Genomic DNA, 23,783 nt, shown 5'->3' with positions numbered 1-23,783 from the left:
CGGAAGGCTTGGAAGATAAAGTGAGTCCATCAACTCCAATGGCATAGCTGAGCTGCACGGCAACGACCTAACGAACCTTACTCCTCGTCTGAAAAGTCTGCAACATAATATGTTGCAGCCCGAAAACGGGTCAGCACATGGAATATGCTGGCAAAGTAACACAGTAGAGCAAGAACAGAATAATGCTATCACTATATGCATATTTGGCTGGTGGAAAGCTCTATGGTTACAGTTTTGTGAAAAGCCAATTTTTCCCTACAACAAAGGAATATATTTTAATTTAACTATCATGGTAGTTGAAACATCATTGAGAAGGTTCCTCCAACTCAATCCCAATTAAAGTGGTTAACAACCCAATAGTATTAATTAAGAGTGATGAGATACATGTGATAACCCAAATACTAGATACTCAAGAATTGTCCATAACTGGGGACACGGCTAACCATGATTAGATTATACACTCTACAGAGGTTTGCGCACTTTTCCCCACAAGACTCGATCGCCTCCGTTGGATTTCTCGCACTACAAGGTGTTTGAGAAACGGATGACCGAGACATAGTCTTTCAGAAACATTAACTCTCTACTCCGGACAGACCATACCAAACCTACATCCCACTACCTGCTGATCTGCCTCTTCAAGAGCTTCACGTAACTTACTCAACTATGCTAGAGCCCATAATAGCTTGTGGATGCACACAGATGTTTCTAGCATGAATCATCTCAGTTCCCTTTGAGCCTGGGTGGCGGTCCATAGGAAGATCACACGGGTACTCCAGGATTTCCAAAAAATACAGACAACACTGGGTACTCTAGGTGCCTCAATCCACCTAGATGTTAATTTTCTGTTTCTTTGGATGATATGATGGGTCAATCATTTGCTTCATTAGTTCCAACAGTGGCAGCTGCGGAATCTGCTATTGGATTAGCCATTTTCGTTATTACTTTTCGAGTCCGAGGGACTATTGTTGTCGAATCTATAAATTGCATTGAAGGTTAACCTTCCTTGTCTCTAGGTGCCATCCTTTCTCCTGCATTTTCGGGCACATAAGCATAGCTCCAACCACTGTTCATGCTTAGCAAATGTTGTAATGAGGGTGCTGAATGTATACGGATCTGGCGCAAGATCTCTGTCTGCCTTTTCTTTCAGCTCTCCATTACAGATGGACAAATATTCTTATCTGCGGATCTATTCAATTCCGGAATTCGACCCGCTATTAATGTGGGTATTTCTGTTTCCAGAGTAGGATCCGCGGCTCAAATTAAAGCCATGAAACAAGTAGCTGGCAAATCAAAATTGGAACTAGCGCAATTCGCAGAGTTACAAGCCTTTGCACAATTTGCCTCTGCTCTCGATAAAACAAGTCAGAATCAAATGGCAAGTCCTCGGGAAATAACTCCGATGGGCAGAAAAAGGAAGGCGTTAAGTTGCCACCTTAAGTTGAACCATTAATTAACAAACTCACATCTGTCATGGATTTCACTCAAACCCAAACCACGTCTACGAGCATAGCATAGCATAGCAATATAAGCAACGCGTAGAAGTAACTCCCAAGGGTTTGAATGTAACAAGGTAATAGGTTCTACATCAACAACTACTTCCCAACCCACATGTTAATGACATCCTAATCATGCAATGTTGAGGATTGGAACTAATGCATAAAAACTGGGTGATAAAGGGTATGATCAAAGTGTTACTTGCCTTGCTGACGATCTGCAAAACCTAGAGACTCGTAGTAGCACGCTTCGCACTCCGGGTGTTCTATCACAAACAAACAATAACATACATAAGCAACAAGCAAAGATGCGCAAGCAAAACTCAAATAAAAGAGTCTGACCAGAAGATTCAACTTAAGAACTTCGGTTCGCAAAAAGAATCAAAACAAACGGAGCAACGAAACTCAAACGGTGAAAGAAACAAGATCCGTTTACTAATCTGGACCTATGTCAAATTTTATAGTAGCAAAAACTTGTTCAAGTTGATTAAACAGAAAGAGGGTCTCGAGACGAAGATCTAGGCGCTTGAATCGCCTGATTCCGACTAACGAGCGAAAAGATAAACAGAAACTAAGATCGGATCAGAAATCGCGATCAGAAAAATCGTGGAATAAATCCGATAAAAGAAAACTGACGAATAGACTAATGAACGAGCGCTCGTTAGCTGTAACTAATGGGCGAAAACCATTCATTAAAACGAACGTTCGGACGAACGTCCGCTAAACAGGAAAACCGAAAAAAAAGAAAAACCGGCGATCCGAAAAAAACGGATCTAGGGTTTCTAAAAAAACGAACGGTTTTAGAAAAAACGGTGGCTCGGATTTGGGTGCGGTACCTCCGCCGAGGGGCTCCGGCGAGGCGAGGGCGGCGGGGCGGCGGCTTGCGGGGCTGCGGCGGCAAGCGGCGGCGGCGGGGCTGCGGCGGCGGGGCTGGCGGCGGCGGTGGTGTGGTGTTGGGGCTCGGGGGCGAGCGTATATAAAGGGCGGGGGCGGCGCGACTTGGAGGAGGGGGCAAGGCACGGCGGCAGGCGGAGGCAGAGTCCGACTCGGACTCCGGTCCGAGCAACGGCGGCGGCGGCGGCCTGGCTCAGCTGGGCCTTAGGCCCAGTCGGGCGCGGGAATTTTTTTTTAAATAATTTCGCCGACCGAAATAAAATCCTAAAAAAATCTAAAAATGCCAAAATAAATTTTCATCATCTAAATAAAATATTTAGAACGAGATGAACATTTTCTTGGCCCTAAAATGCAACTTTGAAAATGTGCAATTTTTCTAATGCAAACAAAATTGCAATAAAATCCAAATAAAACAAATATTTGATTTTAATATTTTTCCTCCTATATTTCAATTATCTTGGAGAAGTCATATTATCTCCTCTCATATATTTTAATATGAAATATTTTCGGAGAGAAAAATAATTAAAACCAAAATCCTCGTTTCAGATTTGATAAAAATCAAATATGAAAACCGGGGAAATCCCCAACTCTCTCCGAGGGTCCTTGAGTTGCTTAGGCTTTCAAGGATCGCGAGACGAAATGCAAATAAAATATGACATGCATGGATGAGTATGTATAACATTCCAAATTGAAAATTTGGGATGTTACACGTTTGATAGCACAGAAGGTGTTCCTCCGGTATTTGGGAGTTTCATAATCTCATAGTCACAGGAACATGTATAAATCATGAAGAAAGCAATAGCAATAAACTAAATGGTCATAGTGCTAAGCTAATGAATTGTTCTAGTCCATCACATCATTCTTCTAATGATGTGATCCCGTTCATCAAATGATAACACATGTCTATGGTCAAGAAACTTAACCATCTTTGATTAACGAGCTAGTCAAGTAGAGGCATACTAGGGACACTCTGTTTTGTCTATGTACTCACACATGTACTAAGTTTCCGGTTAATACAATTCTAGTAGGAATAATATACATTTATCATGATATAAGGAAATATAAATAACAACTTTATTATTGCCTCTAGCGCATATTTCCTTCAGAATATTCTTGGGATGATTGCAACGGCTTCCCACAATGAAGGGATTTGCAAGTACATATTTTATCACTACTTAAAAGGTAAATTGCCCGGAAGTGTAAAATGTAATGGCAGTATGTGTACCTACCGGTAGATCACCTACCGTTCCTCTTTGCACCAAGATCAGTGCAATGACATGTGGTATAAAGGTGCCAAACATTTTTGCTGCATATATACAATGAAATACACACTCATAGGGGTCAACGATGACAACCTTTTGTCACGTAAGAGAGTGAGAGAGAAGAGAAGAACGGTTGTGCATTCTGACAAGATTCTCTCTCTCAAACTTGCATTTTATTTTGAACGACTCATAACTTTTGAATCAAATTTCCGTTTCTATTTCATGTGCGACGAGACCTTTAAAATAAGATCAATCTTGAATATATTTTAAACAAGTTTCAAAAATATGATCTCACCCATTTTTTAAGCAAAATATTTCACTCATTTCAAACAAATTAGTAAATGCGTACGTGCAACGCACGTTGATATTAGGAAGAAAATTAATTGCACATTGATATTGGGTAGGATATCAATTACAAGTTAATATGTGATTAGCACATATGTTTATATTTGGTATGATATTAGTTGCATGCTAAACACGTTGACTGCTGACCATTGGAGCAATCTAAGTCGTTGAATTGACATAGTTTGATGGCCTAGATTAACTGGAAGAACGCCCGTGCGTTGCAACGGGGCCACATTAACTTTAAGAGTTCAATATTAATCATGTTAATATTATATTTAATATTCTCATACATATCAAGTGACATTGGCGAACTTTTTTACCATCAAATCCTCACACACACTCTCTCTCCCTCCCTCCTCCTCACTCTCTCTCCCCCTTGGTATGTCTCCATCGTATCTACTTTTCTAAATACTTTTAACCTTGTTTTGGACTCTAACTTGCATGATTTGAATGGAACTAACCCGGACTGACGCTGTTTTCAGCAGAATTGCCATGGTGTTATTTCTATGCAAAAATAAAAGTTCTCGGAATGACCTGAAACTTCACGGAGAAATTTTTTGGAATATATGAAAAATACTGGCCAAAGAATCAACATAAGGGGCCCCACACCCTATCCACGAGGGTGGGGGCACGCCCCCTATCTCATGGGCCCCATGATGCTCCACCGACCTCAACTCCAACTCTATATATTCACGTTCGGGCAGAAAAAATCGAGGAGAAGGATTCATCGTGTTTTACGACACGGAGCCACCGCCAAGCCCTAATCTCTCTCGGGAGGGCTGATCTGGAGTCCGTTCGGGGCTCTACAGAGGGGAATCCGTCACCATCGTCATCATCAACCTTCCTCCATCACCACTCACCGCCGTGCATGAGTAATTCCACCGCAGGCTTGCTGGACGGTGATGGGTTGGATGAGATTTATCATGTAATCGAGTTAGTTTTGTTAGGGTTTGATCCCTAGTATCCATTATGTTCTGAGATTGATGTTGCTATGACTTTGCTATGCTTAATGCTTGTCACTAGGGCCCGAGTGCCATGATTTCAAATCTGAACCTATTATGTTTTCATGAATATATGTGAGTTCTTGATCCTATTTTGCAAGTCAATAGTCACCTACTATGTGTTATGATCCGTTAACCCCGAAGTGACAATAACCGGGACAATTACCGGTGATGACTATAGTTTGAGGAGTTCATGTATTCACTAAGTGCTAATGCTTTGTTCCGGTACTCTATTAAAAGGAGGCCTTAATATCCCTTAGTTTCCAATAGGACCCCGCTGCCACGGGAGGGTAGGACAAAAGATGGCATGCAAGTTCTTTTCCATAAGCACGTATGACTATATTCAGAATACATGCCTACATTACATTGATGAAAGGGAGCTAGTTCTGTGTCACCCTATGTTATAACTGTTGCATGAGGAGTCGCATCTAACATAAATATCCATCACTGATCCATTGCGTACGAGCTTTTCACATATTGATCTTTGCTTAGTTACTTTACCGTTGCCACTGTTACAATTACTAAAAAACTGCTACTGTTACTTTTGCCATCGTTACCGCTACTTCCATATTACTTTGCTACTAAATACTTTGCTGCAGATATTAAGTATTTCAGGTGTGGTTGAATTGACAACTCAACTGTTAATACTTGAGAATATTCTTTGGCTCCCCTTGTATCGAATCAATAAATTTGGGTTGAATACTCTACCCTCGAAAACTGTTGTGATCCCCTATACTTGTGGGTTATCAAGACTATTTTCTGGCGCCGTTGCCGGGGAGCATAGCTCTATTCTTTGAGTCACTTGGGATTTATATCTTTTGATCACTATGAGGAACTTGAAAGATGAAAGAACCAAGATTTTTCCCTCAACTACGAGGGGAGGTAAGGAACTGCCATCTAGCTCTGCACTTGATTCACCTTCTGTTTTGAGTAAACTTGCGACACCTACTCCTGCTATTTATTCTAATATGTCGCATGTTATTGATGATGCCACTTCTGCTATGCATGATGCTTATGATGAAACTACTTATATGCTTGATAATACTGTGCCATTAGGTGAATTTCTTGATGAACAACTTGCTAGGGTTAGAGAGATGAAATTATTGAAACTGATAATATTGATGAAAGTGATGATGAAGATTCTCCCCCTAGATATGAATTGCCTGTTGTGCCTGAGGGTTATGTTATGGATGAAGAAACTGCTAGAGACTTTTTAGCTTGCAATGATAGATATGATCATAAGAAACTGTTAGCTAAGCTGAAAGAAAAGTCTTTGAATGCTAGAATGAAATATGACCCTGCTTTTGCTACTTCACCTATCTGTATTTCCGATAAGGATTATGATTTCTCTGTCGATCCTGAGTTAATTACTTTGGTTGAATATGATCCTTTTTATGGCTATGAATCTGAAACTGTTGCGGCACATCTTACTAAATTAAATGATATAGCCACCCTGTTCACTAATGACGAGAAAACTCGTTATTACTTTATCCTTAAGTTGTTTCCGTTCTCATTAAAGGGTGATGCTAAAACATGGTTTAATTCTCTTGATCCTGGTTGTGTGCGTAGTCCCCAGGATATGATTTATTACTTCTCTGCTAAATATTTCCCCGCACATAAGAAACAAGCGGCCTTAAGGGAAATATATAATTTTGTGCAAATTGAAGAAGAGAGTCTCCCACAAGCTTGGGGGAGGCTTCTTCGATTACTTAATGCTTTTCCTGATCATCCTCTCAAGAAAAATGAAATACTTGATATCTTTTATAATGGACTAACCGATGCTTCCAGAGACTACCTGGATAGTTGTGCTGGTTGTGTTTTCTGGGAAAGAAGTGTTGATCAAGCTGAATTGCTATTGAATAGTATGTTGAGTAATGAAGATGATTGGACACTTCCTGAACTAACTCCTAAGCCAGCCCTGAAGAAAAGGGGTATTCTATTTCTCAGCCTGAAGATATGCAAGAGGCAAAGAAATCTATGAAAGAAAAAGGTATTAAAGCTGAAGATGTTAAGAATTTACCACCTATTGAAGAAATACATGGTCTTGATAGGCCGACACAGGTAGTAAAGGTAAATTCTCTCTGTAGATTTGATAAGGGTGAAATCCCATCTACTAAGTTTGCTAGCCAATGCTTGGATGAGTTTGATAATTTTATGGTTAAACAAGAAGACTTCAACTTATGTTGGTAGATAATTGAAACGCAATGCTTATATGATTGAACACTTGAGTGATTATATGTCTAGAGTTAAAGGTGAACTTAAACTTATTGGTAAACATGATTCTATGGTTACCACTCAAGTAGAACAAGTCCTTAAAGCTCAAAATGAATTGCTCAATGAATTAGATAATAAGAAAAATGAAAATGTTGTTAGAGTTGTGACTAGAGGGGGTAAAATGACTCAGGAACCTTTGTATCCTGAGGGCCACCCTAAGAGAGTTGAGCAAGATTCTCAGAGAACTAATGTTGATGCACCTAGTTCTTCTAAGGAGAAGAAAAAGAAAAACAATAGGACTTTGCATGCTTCTAGTGAACCTGTTGTTGACACACCTGATAAACCCAATGATATTTCTATTTCTGATGCTGAAACACAATCTGGTAATGAACATGAACCTAGTGATAATATTAATGATGATGTTCATGTTGATGCTCAACCTAGCAATAACAATGATGTAGATATTGAACCTGATGTTGATCTTGATAACCCACAATCAAAGAATCAACGTTATGATAAGAGAGACTTCGTTGCTAGGAAGCATGGTAAAGAAAGAGAACCATGGGTTCATAAACCCATGCCTTTTCCTCCTAAACCATCCAAGAAAAAGGATGATGAGGATTTTGAGCACTTTGTTGAAATGATTAGACCTATCTTTTTGCATATGCGTTTGACTGATATGCTTAAAATGAATCCTTATGCTAAGTATATGAAAGATATTGTCACAAATAAAAGAAAGATACTGGAAGCTGAAATTTCCACCATGCTTGCTAATTATACTTTTAAGGGTGGAATACCAAAGAAACTAGGAGATCCGGGAGTACCAACTATACCATGCTCCATTAAAAGAAACTATGTTAAAACTGCTTTATGTGATCTTGGAGCCGGTGTTAGTGTTATGCCTCTCTCTTTATATCGTAGACTTGATTTGAATAAGTTGACAACTACTGAAATATCTTTGCAAATGGCTGATAAATCAACTGCTATACCTGTCGGTATTTGTGAGGATGTGCCTGTTGTGGTTGCAAACGTTACTATTTTAACGGACTTTATTATTCTTGATATTCCCGAGGATGATAGTATGTCTATTATTCTTGGTAGACCCTTTTTGAATACTACAGGGGCTGTTATTGATTGCAACAAAGGCAATGTCACTTTTCATGTTAATGGTAATGAGCATATGGTACACTTTCCGAGGAAACAACTTCAAGTCCACAGTAGCAATTCTATTGGAAAAATTCCAACGATTATTATTGGAGGTTTTGAATTTCCTCTCCCTATTGTCAAGAAGAAATAAGATATTCTTATTGTTGGGGATGTGCATATCCCCGTTGAGGTAACTTAGTGTTATTCAAAAATTCTCCGGTTTCATGTTATTCGGAAAGAATTTGTTAAGAAGACTTGATCAACCTTGTTAGTGGATTCCTTTTGATGAGCATGAGACGGACGAAGTTAGAAAGCACAACTCTCTATACCCTCTTTTTACTTTCTGTTATTTAGATTAAATAAAGCAAAAATAGTATTTTCTGTCTGTTTTCTGAATTATCCTTGCAATAAAAAATACCCCAAAAATAAAAGTTCTCCAAATGTCCTGAAAATTTTAGATGATTTTTTGTAGAATATTTAAGAATTATTGGCACTGAGAACACACCAGGGGGCCACACCACCTGGCCACGAGGGTCCAGGGCGTGCCCACCCCCTGGGTCGCGCCCCCTGCCTCATGGACCCCACGTGGGCCCCCTCCACTTATTCTTGCACCAACACACTTCGTCTTCCTCAAGAAAAAAATCATCCACCAGCTCAAACCCGAGTTCTAGCTCATCTTGCTGCCATTTTCGATCTCCTTGCTCAAAGCTCCATTCACAAAACTGCTTTGGGGGATTGTTCTTCGGTATGTGACTCCTCCAATAGTCCAATTAGTTTTTGTTCTAGTGCTTTATTTATTACAAATTTTTGCTGCTTAGGTGACCCTGTTCTTGAGCTTGCATGCCAAATTTATGTGGTCAAAAGTAGTTTTAATGCATGATATGGCCTCTAGGCACTTGTAGGAGTAGTTGCTATCAATCTTGTTGAGTTTGATTCACTTTTGTTTTGAGTCACTAAAAAATTCAGAAATTTTTCAGAGGAAGAAAATGTTTAGGAAAATATACCAAGGTGGTTCTTCAAGGAAGCAAGGCCCCAAGCTCGCGATACATGCGTCGGACAATGAACTACCAAGGGAAGCTCAAGTGCGGCCTTGCGAATGACCGTCAGAGGAGTTCATGGTCCAGGCAAGCATCAAGGATGAAGTTGACGTGTATGTGTGTAACGCTGATCTTGAGAGCTTCGTGTCAGATAAGTGCCGGCAATACCTCTATCTAACTGGTTCATTTGTGAGAAGGTTTAAATTTACATCCTAACGCAATGCTCACACTGTTTTATTTGATCTGTATGATAAATCATATACCATGGACCTAGAGGATTTTAATAGTGCTTGTAAACACCCGCAGGGGCAATGTCAGTGAACCTCGCAAATCTGAATATAAAGACTTTCTTGCTAGTATTACTATGGGGGAATCTAGGGAGATCACACAAGCTACCATAGGAAGCATTCATTTCCCTTCCGTACATTATTTTTCTCTCTTCGTTGGTAGATTCATTAATGGTAAAGATGAAGCTTGTCACATGTGTGTTCCAGATCTTAGTGTCCTCGAGAGTGTCGTATTAGGTGATAAACAATATAACTTGAGGGCCATTGTTGCACGTAGGTTGCATCACAACAACATAAGTGGAGATTTGTTTGGTGGAATTTATGCAACTCGTGTAGCTAAATATCTTGATATACCCATACGTGGAAATGATATTGAGTTACCTCCTGCTTACCTAGATTATAATGCCATGGTTCGCCATAAGTTTGTTGAGAGGAATCAACAATTCCTCCAGTACCGACTAATCTTTGACACACGACGCACCGTCCATGTTGCCCTCCCTGCTCCTACTTTCTTTGACTTTCAGGCAAAAAGGAGATATGTTATAACCAGGGAGGAGGCGAACAAGTATGAGAGGAGGACGGAGGCAGCTCGCCTCCAAGCTGCAGCTCGTCAGGCAGTAGCTGCTGCATCTCAGTACGACCCCAGCTACAACTTTGGATATCCACCATGCCAGCCGTGGTCATAGACCAACTTAGGCCAAAAGCCTAAGCTTGGGGGAGTACGTATTTCTCACCGACATTACATTCATGTTCACACACTCATGCCAGTTGTCGGTGCTCATACTTTTTCATTGTACTATCCATGCTAGTTTATTTTATTTTCCAGCATTCTTCTTGTGTGTTTGAAAAACCTTAAGAAAAACCAAAAAAATAGTTGTAGCTTTTAGCTAGTTTACTTTTCATGCCTGTAGTAGTAGTAATTAAAAAGAAAACCCAAAAAGATTTCTTGTTCTTCTTTTGCTTGTTGGAAGCTTTCCCGTGTAAATAGCTTTGTTTCTTTTCTTTTCTTTGGGGGTCGAGAGGAGAAGACCATGATGAAAATGTTGAATGGCTCTCATATGCAGTATTGTTGATCTAACAAAGATCCCATATTACCTTGTCTTCTCCCTTGTATTGAATGCTTGCAGATTCCAACTTAGTCCAATGCACGTGCACTATTATTATTATTATCCACACCGTTCGGTTGTGCAAGTGAAAGGCAATAATGACGATATATGATGGACTGTTTGAGATGAGAAAAGCTGGTATGAACTCAACCTATCTTGTTTTTGTAAATATGATTAGTTCATCATTCCTGATTCAGCCTATTATGAATGAAACATGTTTATAATGACAATTGGAGATTATAGTTGCTCATGCCATGCTTAATTAGCTAGGAGTTTATAATGGTTTACCTTGCGTGCCAACATGCTATTAAAATGGTTGTGATGTGGTATGATAGGCTGGTATCCTCCTTTGAATGATTCGAGTGGCTTGACTTGGCACATGTTCACACATGTAGTTGAAACAAAATCAACATAGCCTCCATGATATTTATGTTCATGGTGAATTATATCCTACTCATGCTTGCACTCAGTGTTGATTAATTTTAATGCATGTTCATGACTGTTGTCGCTCTCTAGTTGGTCGCTTCCCAGTCTCTTTCTAGCCTTCACTTGTACTAAGCAGGAATACTGCTTGTGCATCCACTTCCATAAACCCCAAAAATTATTCCATATGAGTCCACCATACCTTCCTATATGCGGTATCTACCTGCCGTTCCAAGTAAATTTGTATGTGCCAAACACTAAACCTTCAAATGAAATTCTGTTTTATATGCTCGAATAGCTCATGTATCAACTAGGGATGTCTATATCTTCCATGCTAGGTGGGTTATTCTCAAGAGGAGTGGACTCCGCTCCTCATTCACGAGAAAATGGCTGGTAACCAGGATGCCCAGTCCCATGCTTAAATTAAAATAATTGCAAACAAAACTCCCCCAGGATTATTGTTAGTTGGAGGCACCCGTTGTTTCGGACAAGCCATGGATTGATGTTTGTTGGTGGTAGGGGGAGTATAACTTTACCATTCTGTTTGGAAACCGCCTATAATGTGTGTAGCATGGAAGATATCGAGATCTCTCGGTTGTTATGTTGACAATGAAAGTATAGCACTCAAAATATTATTCATCTCTATTTCAAAATAGACCTCTAGCACCTCTACAAATCCCTGCTTCCCTCTGAGAAGGGCCTATCTATTTACTTTTATGTTGAGTCATCATCCTCCTATTAAAAAGCACCAGTTGGAGAGCACCGCTGTCATTTGCATGTATTACTATTAGTTTACATTGAGTATGATTGTGACTGGATCTCTTTTACCATGAATTACAATGTTTAGTCAGTCCTTGATCTTCAGAGGTGCTCTGCATTTATGTTTTGCGGTCTCAAAAAGGGCTAGCGAGATACCATCTTGTTATATCATATTATGATTGTTTTGAGAAAGTGTAGTCATCCGAGATTTACTATTATTGCTCGCTAGTTGATTATGCCATTGATATGAGTAAACATGAGACCTAAATGTTATTGTGAATATGGTTAGTTCATAATCTTTGCTGAAAACTTGAATGTTGGCTTTACATATTTATAACAACAAGATCAAACAGAGTTTGTAAAAGTTTTTCTTTATCACTTTCAGTTTGTCAACGGAATTGCTTGAGGACAAGCAAAGGTTTAAGCTTGGGGGAGTTGATACGTCTCCATCGTATCTACTTTTCCAAACAGTTGTGACCTTGTTTTGGACTCTAACTTGCATGATTTGAATGGAACTAACCCGGACTGAAGCTATTTTCAGCAGAATTGCCATGGTGTTATTTTTGTGCAGAAATAAAAGTTCTCGTAATGACCTGAAACTTCACGGAGAATATTTTTGGAATATATAAAAATACTGGTGGAAGAATCAATGTCAGGGGGGCCCACACCCTGTCCACGAGGGTGGGGGCGCGCCCCCTATCTCGTGGGCCCCCTGATGCTCCACCGACCTCAACTCCAACTCTATATATTCACGTTCGGGGAGAAAAAAATCAAAGAGAAGGATTCATCGCGTTTTATGATACGGAGCCGCCGCCAAGCCCTAATCTCTCTCGGGAGGGCTGATCTGGAGTCCGTTCAGGGCTCCGGAGAGGGGAATCCGTCGCCATCGTCATCATCAACCTTCCTCCATCACCAATTTCATGATGTTCACCGCTGTGCGTGAGTAATTCCATCGTAGGCTTGCTGGACGGTGATGAGTTGGATGAGATTTATCATGTAATCGAGTTAGTTTTGTTAGGGTTTGATCCCTAGTATCCATTATGTTCTGAGATTGATGTTGCTATGGCTTTGCTATGCTTAATGCTTGTCACTAGGGCCCGAGTGCCATGATTTCAAATCTGAACCTATTATGTTTTCATGAATATATGTGAGTTTTTGATCCTATTTTGCAAGTCAATAGTCACCTACTATGTGTTATGATCCGTTAACCCCGAAGTGACAATAATCGGGACAATTACCGGTGATGACTATAGTTTGAGGAGTTCATGTATTCACTAAGTGCTAATGCTTTGTTTCGGTACTCTATTAAAAGGAGGCCTTAATATCCCTTAGTTTCCAATAGGACCCTGCTGCCACGGGAGGGTAGGACAAAAGATGTCACGCAAGTTCTTTTCCATAAGCACGTATGACTATATTCGGAATACATGCCTACATTACATTGATGAACTGGAGCTAGTTCTGTGTCACCTTATGTTATAACTGTTGCATGTCACCTTATGTTATAACTGTTGCATGAGAAATCACATCCGACATAATTATCCATCACTGATCCATTGCCTACGAGCTTTTCACATATTGATCTTTGCTTAGTTACTTTACCGTTGCCACTGTTACAATTACTACAAAACTGCTACTATTACTTTTGCCATCGTTACGGCTACTTCCATATTACTTTGCTACTAAATACTTTGCTGCAGATATTAAGTCTTTCAGGTGCGGTTGAATTGACAACTCAACTGTTAATACTTGAGAATATTCTTTGGCTCCCCTTGTGTCGAATCAATAAATTTGGGTTGAATACTCTACCCTCGAAAATTGTTCTGATCCCCTATACTTGTGGGCTATCACCCCTCTCTCTCTCTCTAACACACACACATATCCATCTTATTGGGTACGGGATGTAGAGGTTAATTGTTTCCTTTGTTTGGAGATTGATTACCATCCGTGAGTTAAGCTGGATACTAAAGAAGAATCTGATTGTGATACGTGAATTGATTGTTGCCTTGTACGTTTGGTTTTGGTATTTGAAGATTGATTACCATCCGTTAGTTGGGTTACCAAAGAAGAAATCAATCACCATATGTGAATTCATTGTGTTACCAAATAAACGTTGGGTTTGTCCGGCCAGTGGGAGGGGGGCGAATAAAAAACCGACGAGAAAAACGATGAAACTGGGAGGTGGGATCGTTACTGCGGGGGAATTGGGAGGTGAGAGGGAGGACGGAAAAAACCAGGGGAGGTGGGACGAAAATTAACCCCGGAGACTACCAACTGAGACATTAGGAGTAGAGATTGGATCTACCCCTTTGGGTCTTTTTATATCGGTATAGATAATTTTACTAAATTCAAAAAAAATTACTCATTTAAAAAAATATACTCACCGTTTCTCTGATTTATCTTAGTTCAAGAAATAATCTCACTCATTCCAAACACTGATTTCAATCATTTAAAAAATGTTTCACTCATTTAAATTGGTTCCACATATTAAGGAAAAGCACTAAAATTAGGTTTTCAAAAACTCACAGTTTCATATATTTGAAATAATCAATTTCATACTCTAAAACAATAAATTTGACAAAATTGATTTCAGTTCTTTCAAACAACATACATCAATCCTTTTGAGAGACAGATTTCACTCATTTCAGAAAATAGATTGCACTCATTTCAATTAACCGAGTTCACTTATTTCAGAAAATTGAGTTCACTTATTTACAAAATTTACTATTCTAAAAAAACTAATTTCACTAGAATAAACTTTCACTCCTTCTCAAAAAATAGGTTTCGCTTATTTAAAAAATCTAACGAAAATCAAAAACAAATTTCACTCATTGGTCTTGGTCTAAGAAGTTCGCCGACTGAAATAGATTGAGTGAACTGAAACGTTGAAAATTAAACATGTTTAAAATGTATCCAAGATTGATCCTGTTCTAAAGGTCTTAGCACCAGTACTTCAAATGTTTAAAAAGGTTTTCAAAACAATTTTTTGATTTAAAAGATATAAATGATTGAAATTGTCAATGAAAAAAAATATGGGGGACTGCTCAACTGTCGGTCAGACTCATGCATGCAAACTGCTCATATGGCATAAAGCTATGAGATCCGGCTTGCCTGCTCCCTTCCCATGTTCCTATCCGTGCTTCCACCTAATCCAACGGCTGTCTTTTTTTTTTCTTTCTAATCTAATCATCTCCCTCCTAATTTTAAGGGGGTGGAGCCGGGCCTTATTTTATTTCAATCAAATCAAGCCACGTATGCGGGAGTACAGATGGGCACACGGGAGGGGAGCAGACAAGTCTCGTCCAAAGTTATGGGCCTTTGGATAGAAATACCAGTGCCACAGATCTGTTAACATAATACACATGGGGGATTGGATACTTGAGTACTTGCATAATTTGATTGGCTGGTAGCTTGTCGGCAGGTACCGTTTTCGCTAGAGATGTCTTTGTGCCCGGAACTGCCAGAGAAAAAGATTTGTGACTTTTGAATAGGTTCAAAGATTAAACGGTCACAGAATGTCCTAGAAACTATAAAACAACACAATGAAGTGGTGGTTCCGGACGATAAAAAAAGAGGCTCGAAAGTACCGGATAAATGCAACATGTCGATAGTACCATAGTAGATAAATGACAACCATGCAAAAATGTCAAAGTAATAACTCGGAGGTAGCGGGTGAATTTGCTCAAAAATATCGAAGCAAACCAAACTGTTCAAAAGTGCTATCGAAAAATGTTACACTCGGACATGCCGAAGCAAACAAAGAAGGTGTTGGGAAGTTTTGTGCTGGTGGATTAGGAAGCCTCTATATTTTTATAGTTGAGAAGAGTTGATCGGCGATATTGTGAAGTCATGCTCAACGACTTGTCTGGTAAGTGGTAACCCCTTCAAGCTGGGGCATGGTCTGAGCCAGGGGGATCCCCCCCCCCCCCTCTCTCTTTGTGCTTGCCACTGATCCTCTACACCACATTCTTGAGAAGACCACCTTGCAAGGAAACCTCCAACCCGTTGGTGGTCGTGCTTTCATGATCAGGGCATCCTTTTGTACGGATGATGCCGCTGTTTTTTGGCGCCTATCAAAGTGGACATCAAGTTCTTCACCGACACCCTCATGCGCTTTTGGGAGACCTCCGGGCTGATTACGAATTGCTTCAAAGCTTGGTTGCACCAATTCAATGTGATAATGTGGACCTTGCGGATATCTCAATCCTTCCTGGCGCAACGCTCTACCTTCCCGATTAAGTATCTCGGACTTTCGTTGTCGGTTAAGAGACTGAAGAGGATTCACTTTCAACCTCTCGAGGACAAGATTGCGGCAATACTAAAACCTTAGATGGGAAAGCATGTTGCTTCTCTGGGAAGGACGGTTCTTGTCAAGTCGGTCATCACGGTCATCGCTATCTACTACATGACGGCTCTTAATCTTTAAGTTGAAGTTATGAAAAAGATTGATACCATTAGACATGCTTTCCTTTGGGTTGGGACTGATAAGGTCACAGGAGGTAAATGTAAGACAAATTGGGAGCAAGTGTGCAAGTCCAAGCTTTGGACGACTGACAGACTACAACGCCGTGGGTGCCCTAATTTCCAATTATGCCTCTTTGCAAGCAAGTTCAGGAATCGGGACTCACTTTCTCTTCTGATGCAGATACACTCTCAGAGTCTGGGGCATGCTCAATAGTTGGCTTGGTCTTCATGACGTCCGGCCCACCAACTAGGTGGCCACGGATTCGATTAAAGCTTGGTGGAGACAAAATGCTACGATGGCGACCCAATTGTGTAGGCCGCTTATCTCCTTGATGTTGCTTGTCTCGAAGAAAATTTGAAGGGGCGTAATGCTCGGGTCTTTCGCAACACCACGGTCCCTGTTGGGACTTGGGGTGCTCGTCACCAAGATAAAAGAGGAATGTTCCCTGTGAAATCTTGCGGGTGCTAAGCATTTGTGTAACATAATGCTGCGAAAGTAATGTCATGTATTTTGGTCTCTGGCTTTGAACTCTAAACTTCTCTCTTAATTAATGAAAATTGCAAATCTTTTGCCTGTTCTCAGTTGGTAGTCGGTATTCATGTATTTGCTTTCATGATTGAAAGCTACACCTTTGAAGGTGCAAGTTCATGTGGCATTTGGATTAAAAGTTTGTGTCTAGATAGCTGAAGGGTGCGGCTAGGTCCCAGTATTTAATCAAGTCTCAGTCAAGTAGCATAATATGCAAGAGAGAAAGAAAAAAATCCGAAAAAAAATTGCATGGATCTCATGGATATAATATCGACCGAGACTTAGCAAGCCTGGTAGCTGAAACGCAGATTACCTAGTTGAAATATGTATCCCCAAGAGCAAGAGGCCAAGATTAATAGGTTACCTTCGCCTTTCTGCTTACATGTACGATCATTCATGGCATATATATACACAGGGAGCCACCAGAGCCCGTGACGGGGCGCGACTTCACCGGCGACATGCCTGAGATTGAGTACTCCTCTCGTCTGTAGAAATTATCGGATGTACGGACACTATTTACCAGCTACCCCATCTCTAGAGAAACATAAGAGCGTTTAGATCACTAAAGTAGTTAGTGATCTAAACGCTCTTATGTTTCTTTAACAGAGGGAGTATTTACGCAGTAGCATAATTACATCTGTGCAGAGAACTGGGGCGCACTATCGGTATGCAGCACACTCATCGGTAGCTATAGCTATAGGCTCAGCTAAATCGCCTAGAGGTCGAAGCTGTGGCTGTTGAAATGGAACACGGCGCCGCCGCGGCGAAGGTTCTGCGACCTGCACTCCCTGGCCACGCTGGCCTGCAGCCCCGCCGGCCCGCACACCAGCACGCCGACGTCGGCCGCCGCGCCCCCGGCCCGCTCCGCGAACGCCGCGAATTCCGCTGCAAAGACGATCGTCCGACACCACAAGAGAACCCATCACCACATGGCACATCAACGGATGCTGCAGCTAGTTTAGTTCAAGGATAGGTGCGTTACCATGGAATTTTGGCCGGCACCCGTACCGCGTCGTCCGCAGGGCGGCGAGGCTGGCCGCGGAGGCGTCGGCTCCACCAGCCGCGTTCGTTGTCTGTTCGGCGTCCGCCGTACCGGCACGGGCGTCGACGTCCCACCTGTCGTCCTGCATCCTCCGCTTCTCCGAGAGGTGCCAGAGGAGGACGACGAGCCCGCCGGGGAGCGCGATGCCGGCTGCCATGCACAGCAGGAGGAGGAGGCCCAGGTGCCACCAGGCGTACACGTTGTACCGCTTCACGTAGTACAGCTGCACCAGCACGAACGCCAGGACGGAGCCCAGGGTGGAAGCCGCGAAGTACATGGCCGCCCAGAAGTTGTCCCCGGTGCCCACCAGCCCGGACATGGCCGTCCCGTTCTTGACGAATATGCCGGGGGATTTCTGGTCATCCCCAACAATGCCATCTTCCTGTAAAGCCATTTTGCCATTGCCATGGAATCATTGACGATTTGAAGAGAACTTCCAAATCTTGTAGCCAACTGAAGCACACTGCTTCTCATGGATAAAATGGAGAAGACAATAACTGGATATCTGGATCATGGATCAACAATGGAGTAAATGCTCTTACCAATGGAGGATCGGACTCCTGCGTCACAAAGGCTTGGATGTCCAGATGCAGCTTGTCAGAGACTGATGAGCTGATGGACTGAGCATCGACGGCCAACAGGAGAGATAGCTCCGAGGTCTTCTTAACTGACCATAGAACCAATACATTCTTGGGCGCGCATGGCATACCTTGCTCGACCCTGTGGATTATGTCGCTCAAAATCGCCAAGAATGGCGAGATGCCAATGCCTCCTGCCACCAGGATGAGATTCTCATACCTGAAAGCATACACAAGGCAAACAAAGTCTTCACTTGAACTTTTCCCAATGGTGCCGGATCGCTACCGAAGAAAGACAAACTGAAGAACTTACATCAGGTGGTAGGGTGATTCGTGCCCATATGGCCCTTCGATGGAGGCGGTAATGCGACCTGTTTGCGACTGATCAGAGTCAGAGTCGCTTCTTGTCTTCTGCTCTTGGACATCAGTGATGATGCGCTTCAGTGTGTCAGTCCATGTGCCAAGAACCTTTATGAGGATCGACATGTGGTACCTCCCATCCATGGGGCTGGAGGACACGCTGAATGGGTGCCACTGCAAGAACGACAGCTCACGCACTTGAACAAAGATGAAACTGAGAGCATTGTACCGAAGACCTGCAGAAATCCACACACAATTGTATATGTACTCTCAGTGAGTTTGTAGTGACAGTAACCAAACACTCATGAACATAATGCAGGGAATGAATCTTGATCGACCGAGATTTTGACATACTTGGTGGCTTTGAGAAGACTAGCTCCACCGTTCCGCATGGCCGGCAGGCCGCAGAAACGATGTCTACTTTGGTCCTGGATTGCCAGAACCTCAGGAAGCGGTCCAGCATGAAAAGGAAGACAGCGCCGGCTGAGATGCTGAAGACGAAGTCGCCGACGTGGAGCACCAAGAACACCACGAAGACCACGTATAGCTGATGGGTGTAGAAGAAGAGCTCGAAGAACCTCTTCCGTACCGGGTGAAGCGATGTCACCCACATCAGCAGACCAGCCGCCAAGCTGATCACGCCGGCTAAGTTTGCTATTCCGACTTCTTTCCATTGGATCAGCTATCAAGAAGGCCAAGAGTTCCATTAATAGGTTCTAAGATGGATGGAGAACGCTTACAACAAACATGCTAATATGCCCTCGGTCCAAATTTGCATACTTAACCGTCAAAAACAGATTTGCATACTTTCTTTCAGACATAAAATAGTTTTCAGTCACATATGGCCGGTCTATTATTTTCAGCACATTATGGTCGCTTGTTTGCAGTAACAATATGACAATCACACATGACAAAATTGGCAATAGCAAATTATCACTCTAAATTGTTCTGTATATTTTTTGAACTTACTTCTTCAATTAGGCGCCCCAGGAGGGACCATGAGATCACATAACACAATCCGTGCAGCGTAAAGAGAGCCATTGTGAGATGCCCCAACCAGACATGGTATCTAGTAGCATGCTCAAATGGAATGTCAATAAGCCGGAGAAGAACTGAACCCCTTGAGACAGGCAGGAACAGGAAGATCATGCAAAACAAGCCAACTGATCCGAAACGGAGGCCTATGAGAGCCAGTAACAACTCACTGCAAGGCAAAACTTATACTGTCTTAGAACTGTGTTGAGATGGTAACTAATTTATACTATTATATATGCTATGTTTCAGCAACATCATCAGTCTCAGTAGTAGCATGTCAACTGAGCATTCTGAATCAGTTACAGGACAACAAGGTACCATCAACTCATATCAATATGTATTTGGCATATACAGATCACTAATTTAAGTTACTGCAGATATATCTATATGTTTCATTTTGATTTCCATGTCAACTAAGTGATGGCTCTAAAAATGACTATACAATGATCCATACTCCACCAATCTTTTTCTGAACGTCTCATAACTTCAGTTTCAACCACATAAAACTTTACCCCTACAAGAACTAATACTTGAGGCTTAATAATGTATTGACACCAAGATCTATACCATCTTCATTACTTTAGCCGCGGTGATGAGAATAATATGGTACTATCACTAAATGAAAATATAATTTGGTATTTTTCATGCTCGGTAACTGTAAGGATAAGAACAGGATTAGTCGATCAGTACTGGCATGAAACATTTCTTCACTAACAGGTTTCATAATACAACATACCTGCGAGTAGTTGGGGGCAAGTGCGCTTTGGAGATGAAGCTCACACTGTCTACAACATAATAGGTCATCGAGAAGACAATATAGACGATGAACAAGACGATCCCGATAAACTCAACAGCGGAAACAACACCGAGCGGACCATCAACAAGAACCGGAAAAGTCCAGAGTCGGAAACTCAGTGACCTCAGCTTCTTCTTTCTGGTAGCAAAGAGCAGGTAAATAATTAGCGATGGCAGCATGAGGCAGGCCACTCTTTTGGTGGTTTGGAATTTCTATGGTGTGAGTAAGGGAAAACTATACTACTCCCTCCATTCACAAATAAAATTTGTTTTGGTAACCTTTTTGTGAATCGGATGTATATAGACATGTTTTAGTGTGTTTGGTCACTCATTTCAGTCTATATGTAGTCCATATTGAAATATGCAAAACATGTTATATTTGTGAACAGATGGAGTACTATTTTGTTAGTTCGAGTTTCTATGGTGGTTCAGTTCATCGTGCTGTTTTCATGTCAAAATGAGTAAGCCTGTGCAACTCCTGCAATAACACCTTATACGAGAAACGGACTGCAGCTGCAAGATTTTGCTAATGTATCCAGAGAATCCAGTGCTTGAATAAAAAAGGATACTCTAACTTTTAGTCCAGGTACTGTATCAATTCAGGGAAAGAAAGGGCTCGTCTGAATCAACTCTAAATAAATGAACCGAAAGCACCAAATTGCCGCAAAATTCAGACAAGGAGGAATACTCACTGGACGTGATCACCCGCGAAGGCGAAGATGTACACATATGCCAGAGCTGCAATTAGCAGAATCGGCCCGCTGAAGAATAGAAAAACGGTCCCTGCGAGAGGCGAGAAAGCGAAAGGGGAACCCAATTAGTACGAACGAACCCCTGTCTCCAGAGCGATCACCTACTTTCCCCTGCCTCAACGGAAGGGGAGAAAGAGAAGAGGGAGCAGGAATTCGTGGAGGCCGCGTACCGGTGAGGCCGGTGATCAGGCCCTCCGTGCTGGTGATGTCCGCCCACTTGCGGAACGCCGCCTGCACGGGCGCGGTCGGGTAGAAGAAGATCCCCGCGGCCCAGGTGAGGAACACCGCCCACATGAGGAACTTGAGCACGGACCTGGCCAGCGACGGCAGCACGGCAGGGGAGCCCTTCGCCCCGGCGGCGGCATTGCCGGCGCCCCCGTTCTGCTTCAGGAGCGGCTCCCGTTCTTGGGTCATGGTGGCGGCGAGGGGGGGTGAAAGAAGGAGTGAACCGGCGGGAGGGAGGTCTGGCTGTGGCCTGTGGGTCTCTCTGTGCCGGGACCCGCCGCTTTATACGGTCCAGAACTCGGCGTACGAGGGTCTCGCTGGTAACGGCGACTGCGACGGACGGGTTGCGGGGTTGGGGTGGGAGGGTGCAGCAAGCATGCATACGCGACGCCTGCGCCATGGATAAAAATATTTTTTCTTCAGGCGTGAATACAGAATACTAGATATATATTGCTAGTTGCTGGTCGTTGTTAATGGCGACGGCGATCGACGGATGGCGGCCGGGAGGATGAAACCGATGCGTCTTTCACCCTGCTGCTCAGGTGGTCACGTCCAACGTCGGTGTGGACAAGCGGCGAGCCACACAGCCAGCGTGTGTGCCAGAACAGAGTTGGATAACCGGAAGGGGAAGATAAACATGGTATATCCTGGAAGAAGAAGAAAAAGGCATACAGTAAGATAATCATAGGCGGGTGCAGTTTCAGAGATCCAACCGTTTTTTTTTCTGGATAAGATGTACACTCTTCTTTTTTTCAAATAGGTAAACATTTGATGTTGATTCATCATCCAGAAAAAAGAAGAACATTTCCAGTTGATGAATACTTCTATAGAGAAGTGACCTTTAAAATGTGGTCTGTGACGAGAACGAGCTGTGACGAGATGGTTGGGGTTGGCAGTGGCCACCCAACCCGCCCAAGATTGATCCCAGGGATCAACTTGGGTGTTTCACCCATGGTATTTTTCCCTTGTAGATACCTCACACATTTATTTGTGTGCGTATAGACTATAGCAGTTTTTTTTAACACAGTATAGTTGAAGCCACTCACATATACAAGCATACACTCATCAGCATCTTTTAGAGACTGAGTCAGCACACCATCTTGAGATTGACGAAGTCGTCACATACGTCTTTGTAGTCGACGGGAACGTCTCTGTCGGTGTCAAAACCGACGAATCTCGGATAGGGGGTCCCGAACTGTGCGTCTAGGTCGGATGGTAACATGAGGCAGGGGACACGATGTTTTACCCAGATTCGGGCCCTCTTTATGAAGGTAAAATCCTACGTCCTGCTTGATTAATATTGATGATATGGGTAGTACAAGAGTAGATCTACCACGAGATTAGAGAGGCTAAACCCTAGAAGCTAGCCTATGGTATGATTGTCGTTCGTCTTACGGACTAAAACTCTCCGGTTTATATAGACACCGGAGAGGGCTAGGGTTACACAGAGTCGGTTACAATGGTAGGAGATCTACATATCCGTATCGCCAAGCTTGCCTTCCACGCCAAGGAAAGTCCCTTCCGGACACGGGACGAAGTCTTCAATCTTCTATCTTCATAGTCCAGGAGTCCAGTCGAAGGTATAGTCCGGCCATCTGGACACCCTCTAATCCAGGACTCCCTTAGTAGCCCCTGAACCAGGCTTCAATGATGACGAGTCCGGCGCGCAGATTGTCTTCGGCATTGTAAGGCGGGTTCCTCCTCCAAGTACTTCATAGAAGATTTTGAACACAAAGGTAGTGTCCGGCTCTGCAAAATAAGTTTCCACATATTGCCATCGAGAGAATAATATTTACACAAATCTAATCTGCTGACGTATTCCATAGCGTGACATCACACCACGGCCAAGTCTTTATTCGAATCGTTTTACTGTCCCACCTCAGCGCGTTTAGCGAGGCGGTTTCCTTGGCACGTCTTGTTAAAGCAGAGATCGTGTCCCCTTATTTCGGGATTCTCATCAATACGGGTGTGGGTAACCCAACCGCGCCATTGACTACGGCGCTTGGGAGATAAGCGAGTTTTACCAGGCTGATGGGGGC

General features: G+C 42.5%; 1 protein-coding gene across 1 annotated transcript; it reads right to left on the bottom strand.

The window, feature by feature from the left end:
- Nucleotides 1-17,193: 17,193 nt before the first annotated feature.
- LOC125538492 (ferric reduction oxidase 7, chloroplastic-like) lies at nucleotides 17,194-22,017 on the bottom strand. The gene is made up of 9 exons (XM_048701773.2): nucleotides 21,690-22,017; nucleotides 21,460-21,550; nucleotides 20,709-20,906; nucleotides 19,907-20,141; nucleotides 19,292-19,619; nucleotides 18,891-19,173; nucleotides 18,542-18,797; nucleotides 17,940-18,381; nucleotides 17,194-17,842 (listed from the first exon to the last, which is right to left on the bottom strand). Exons 1-9 carry the CDS (start codon nucleotides 21,931-21,933, stop codon nucleotides 17,673-17,675), a joined length of 2,247 nt encoding a protein of 748 aa, XP_048557730.1. The 5' UTR covers nucleotides 21,934-22,017; the 3' UTR covers nucleotides 17,194-17,672.
- Between the last annotated feature and the right edge of the window lie 1,766 nt (nucleotides 22,018-23,783).

The sequence above is a fragment of the Triticum urartu genome, chromosome 2A (genome assembly GCF_056163025.1).
Source record: "Triticum urartu cultivar PI428250 chromosome 2A, HENAU_Tu73, whole genome shotgun sequence".
NCBI classification, from domain to species: domain Eukaryota; kingdom Viridiplantae; phylum Streptophyta; class Magnoliopsida; order Poales; family Poaceae; genus Triticum; species Triticum urartu.
This window is presented reverse-complemented; position numbering and strand designations above follow the sequence as displayed.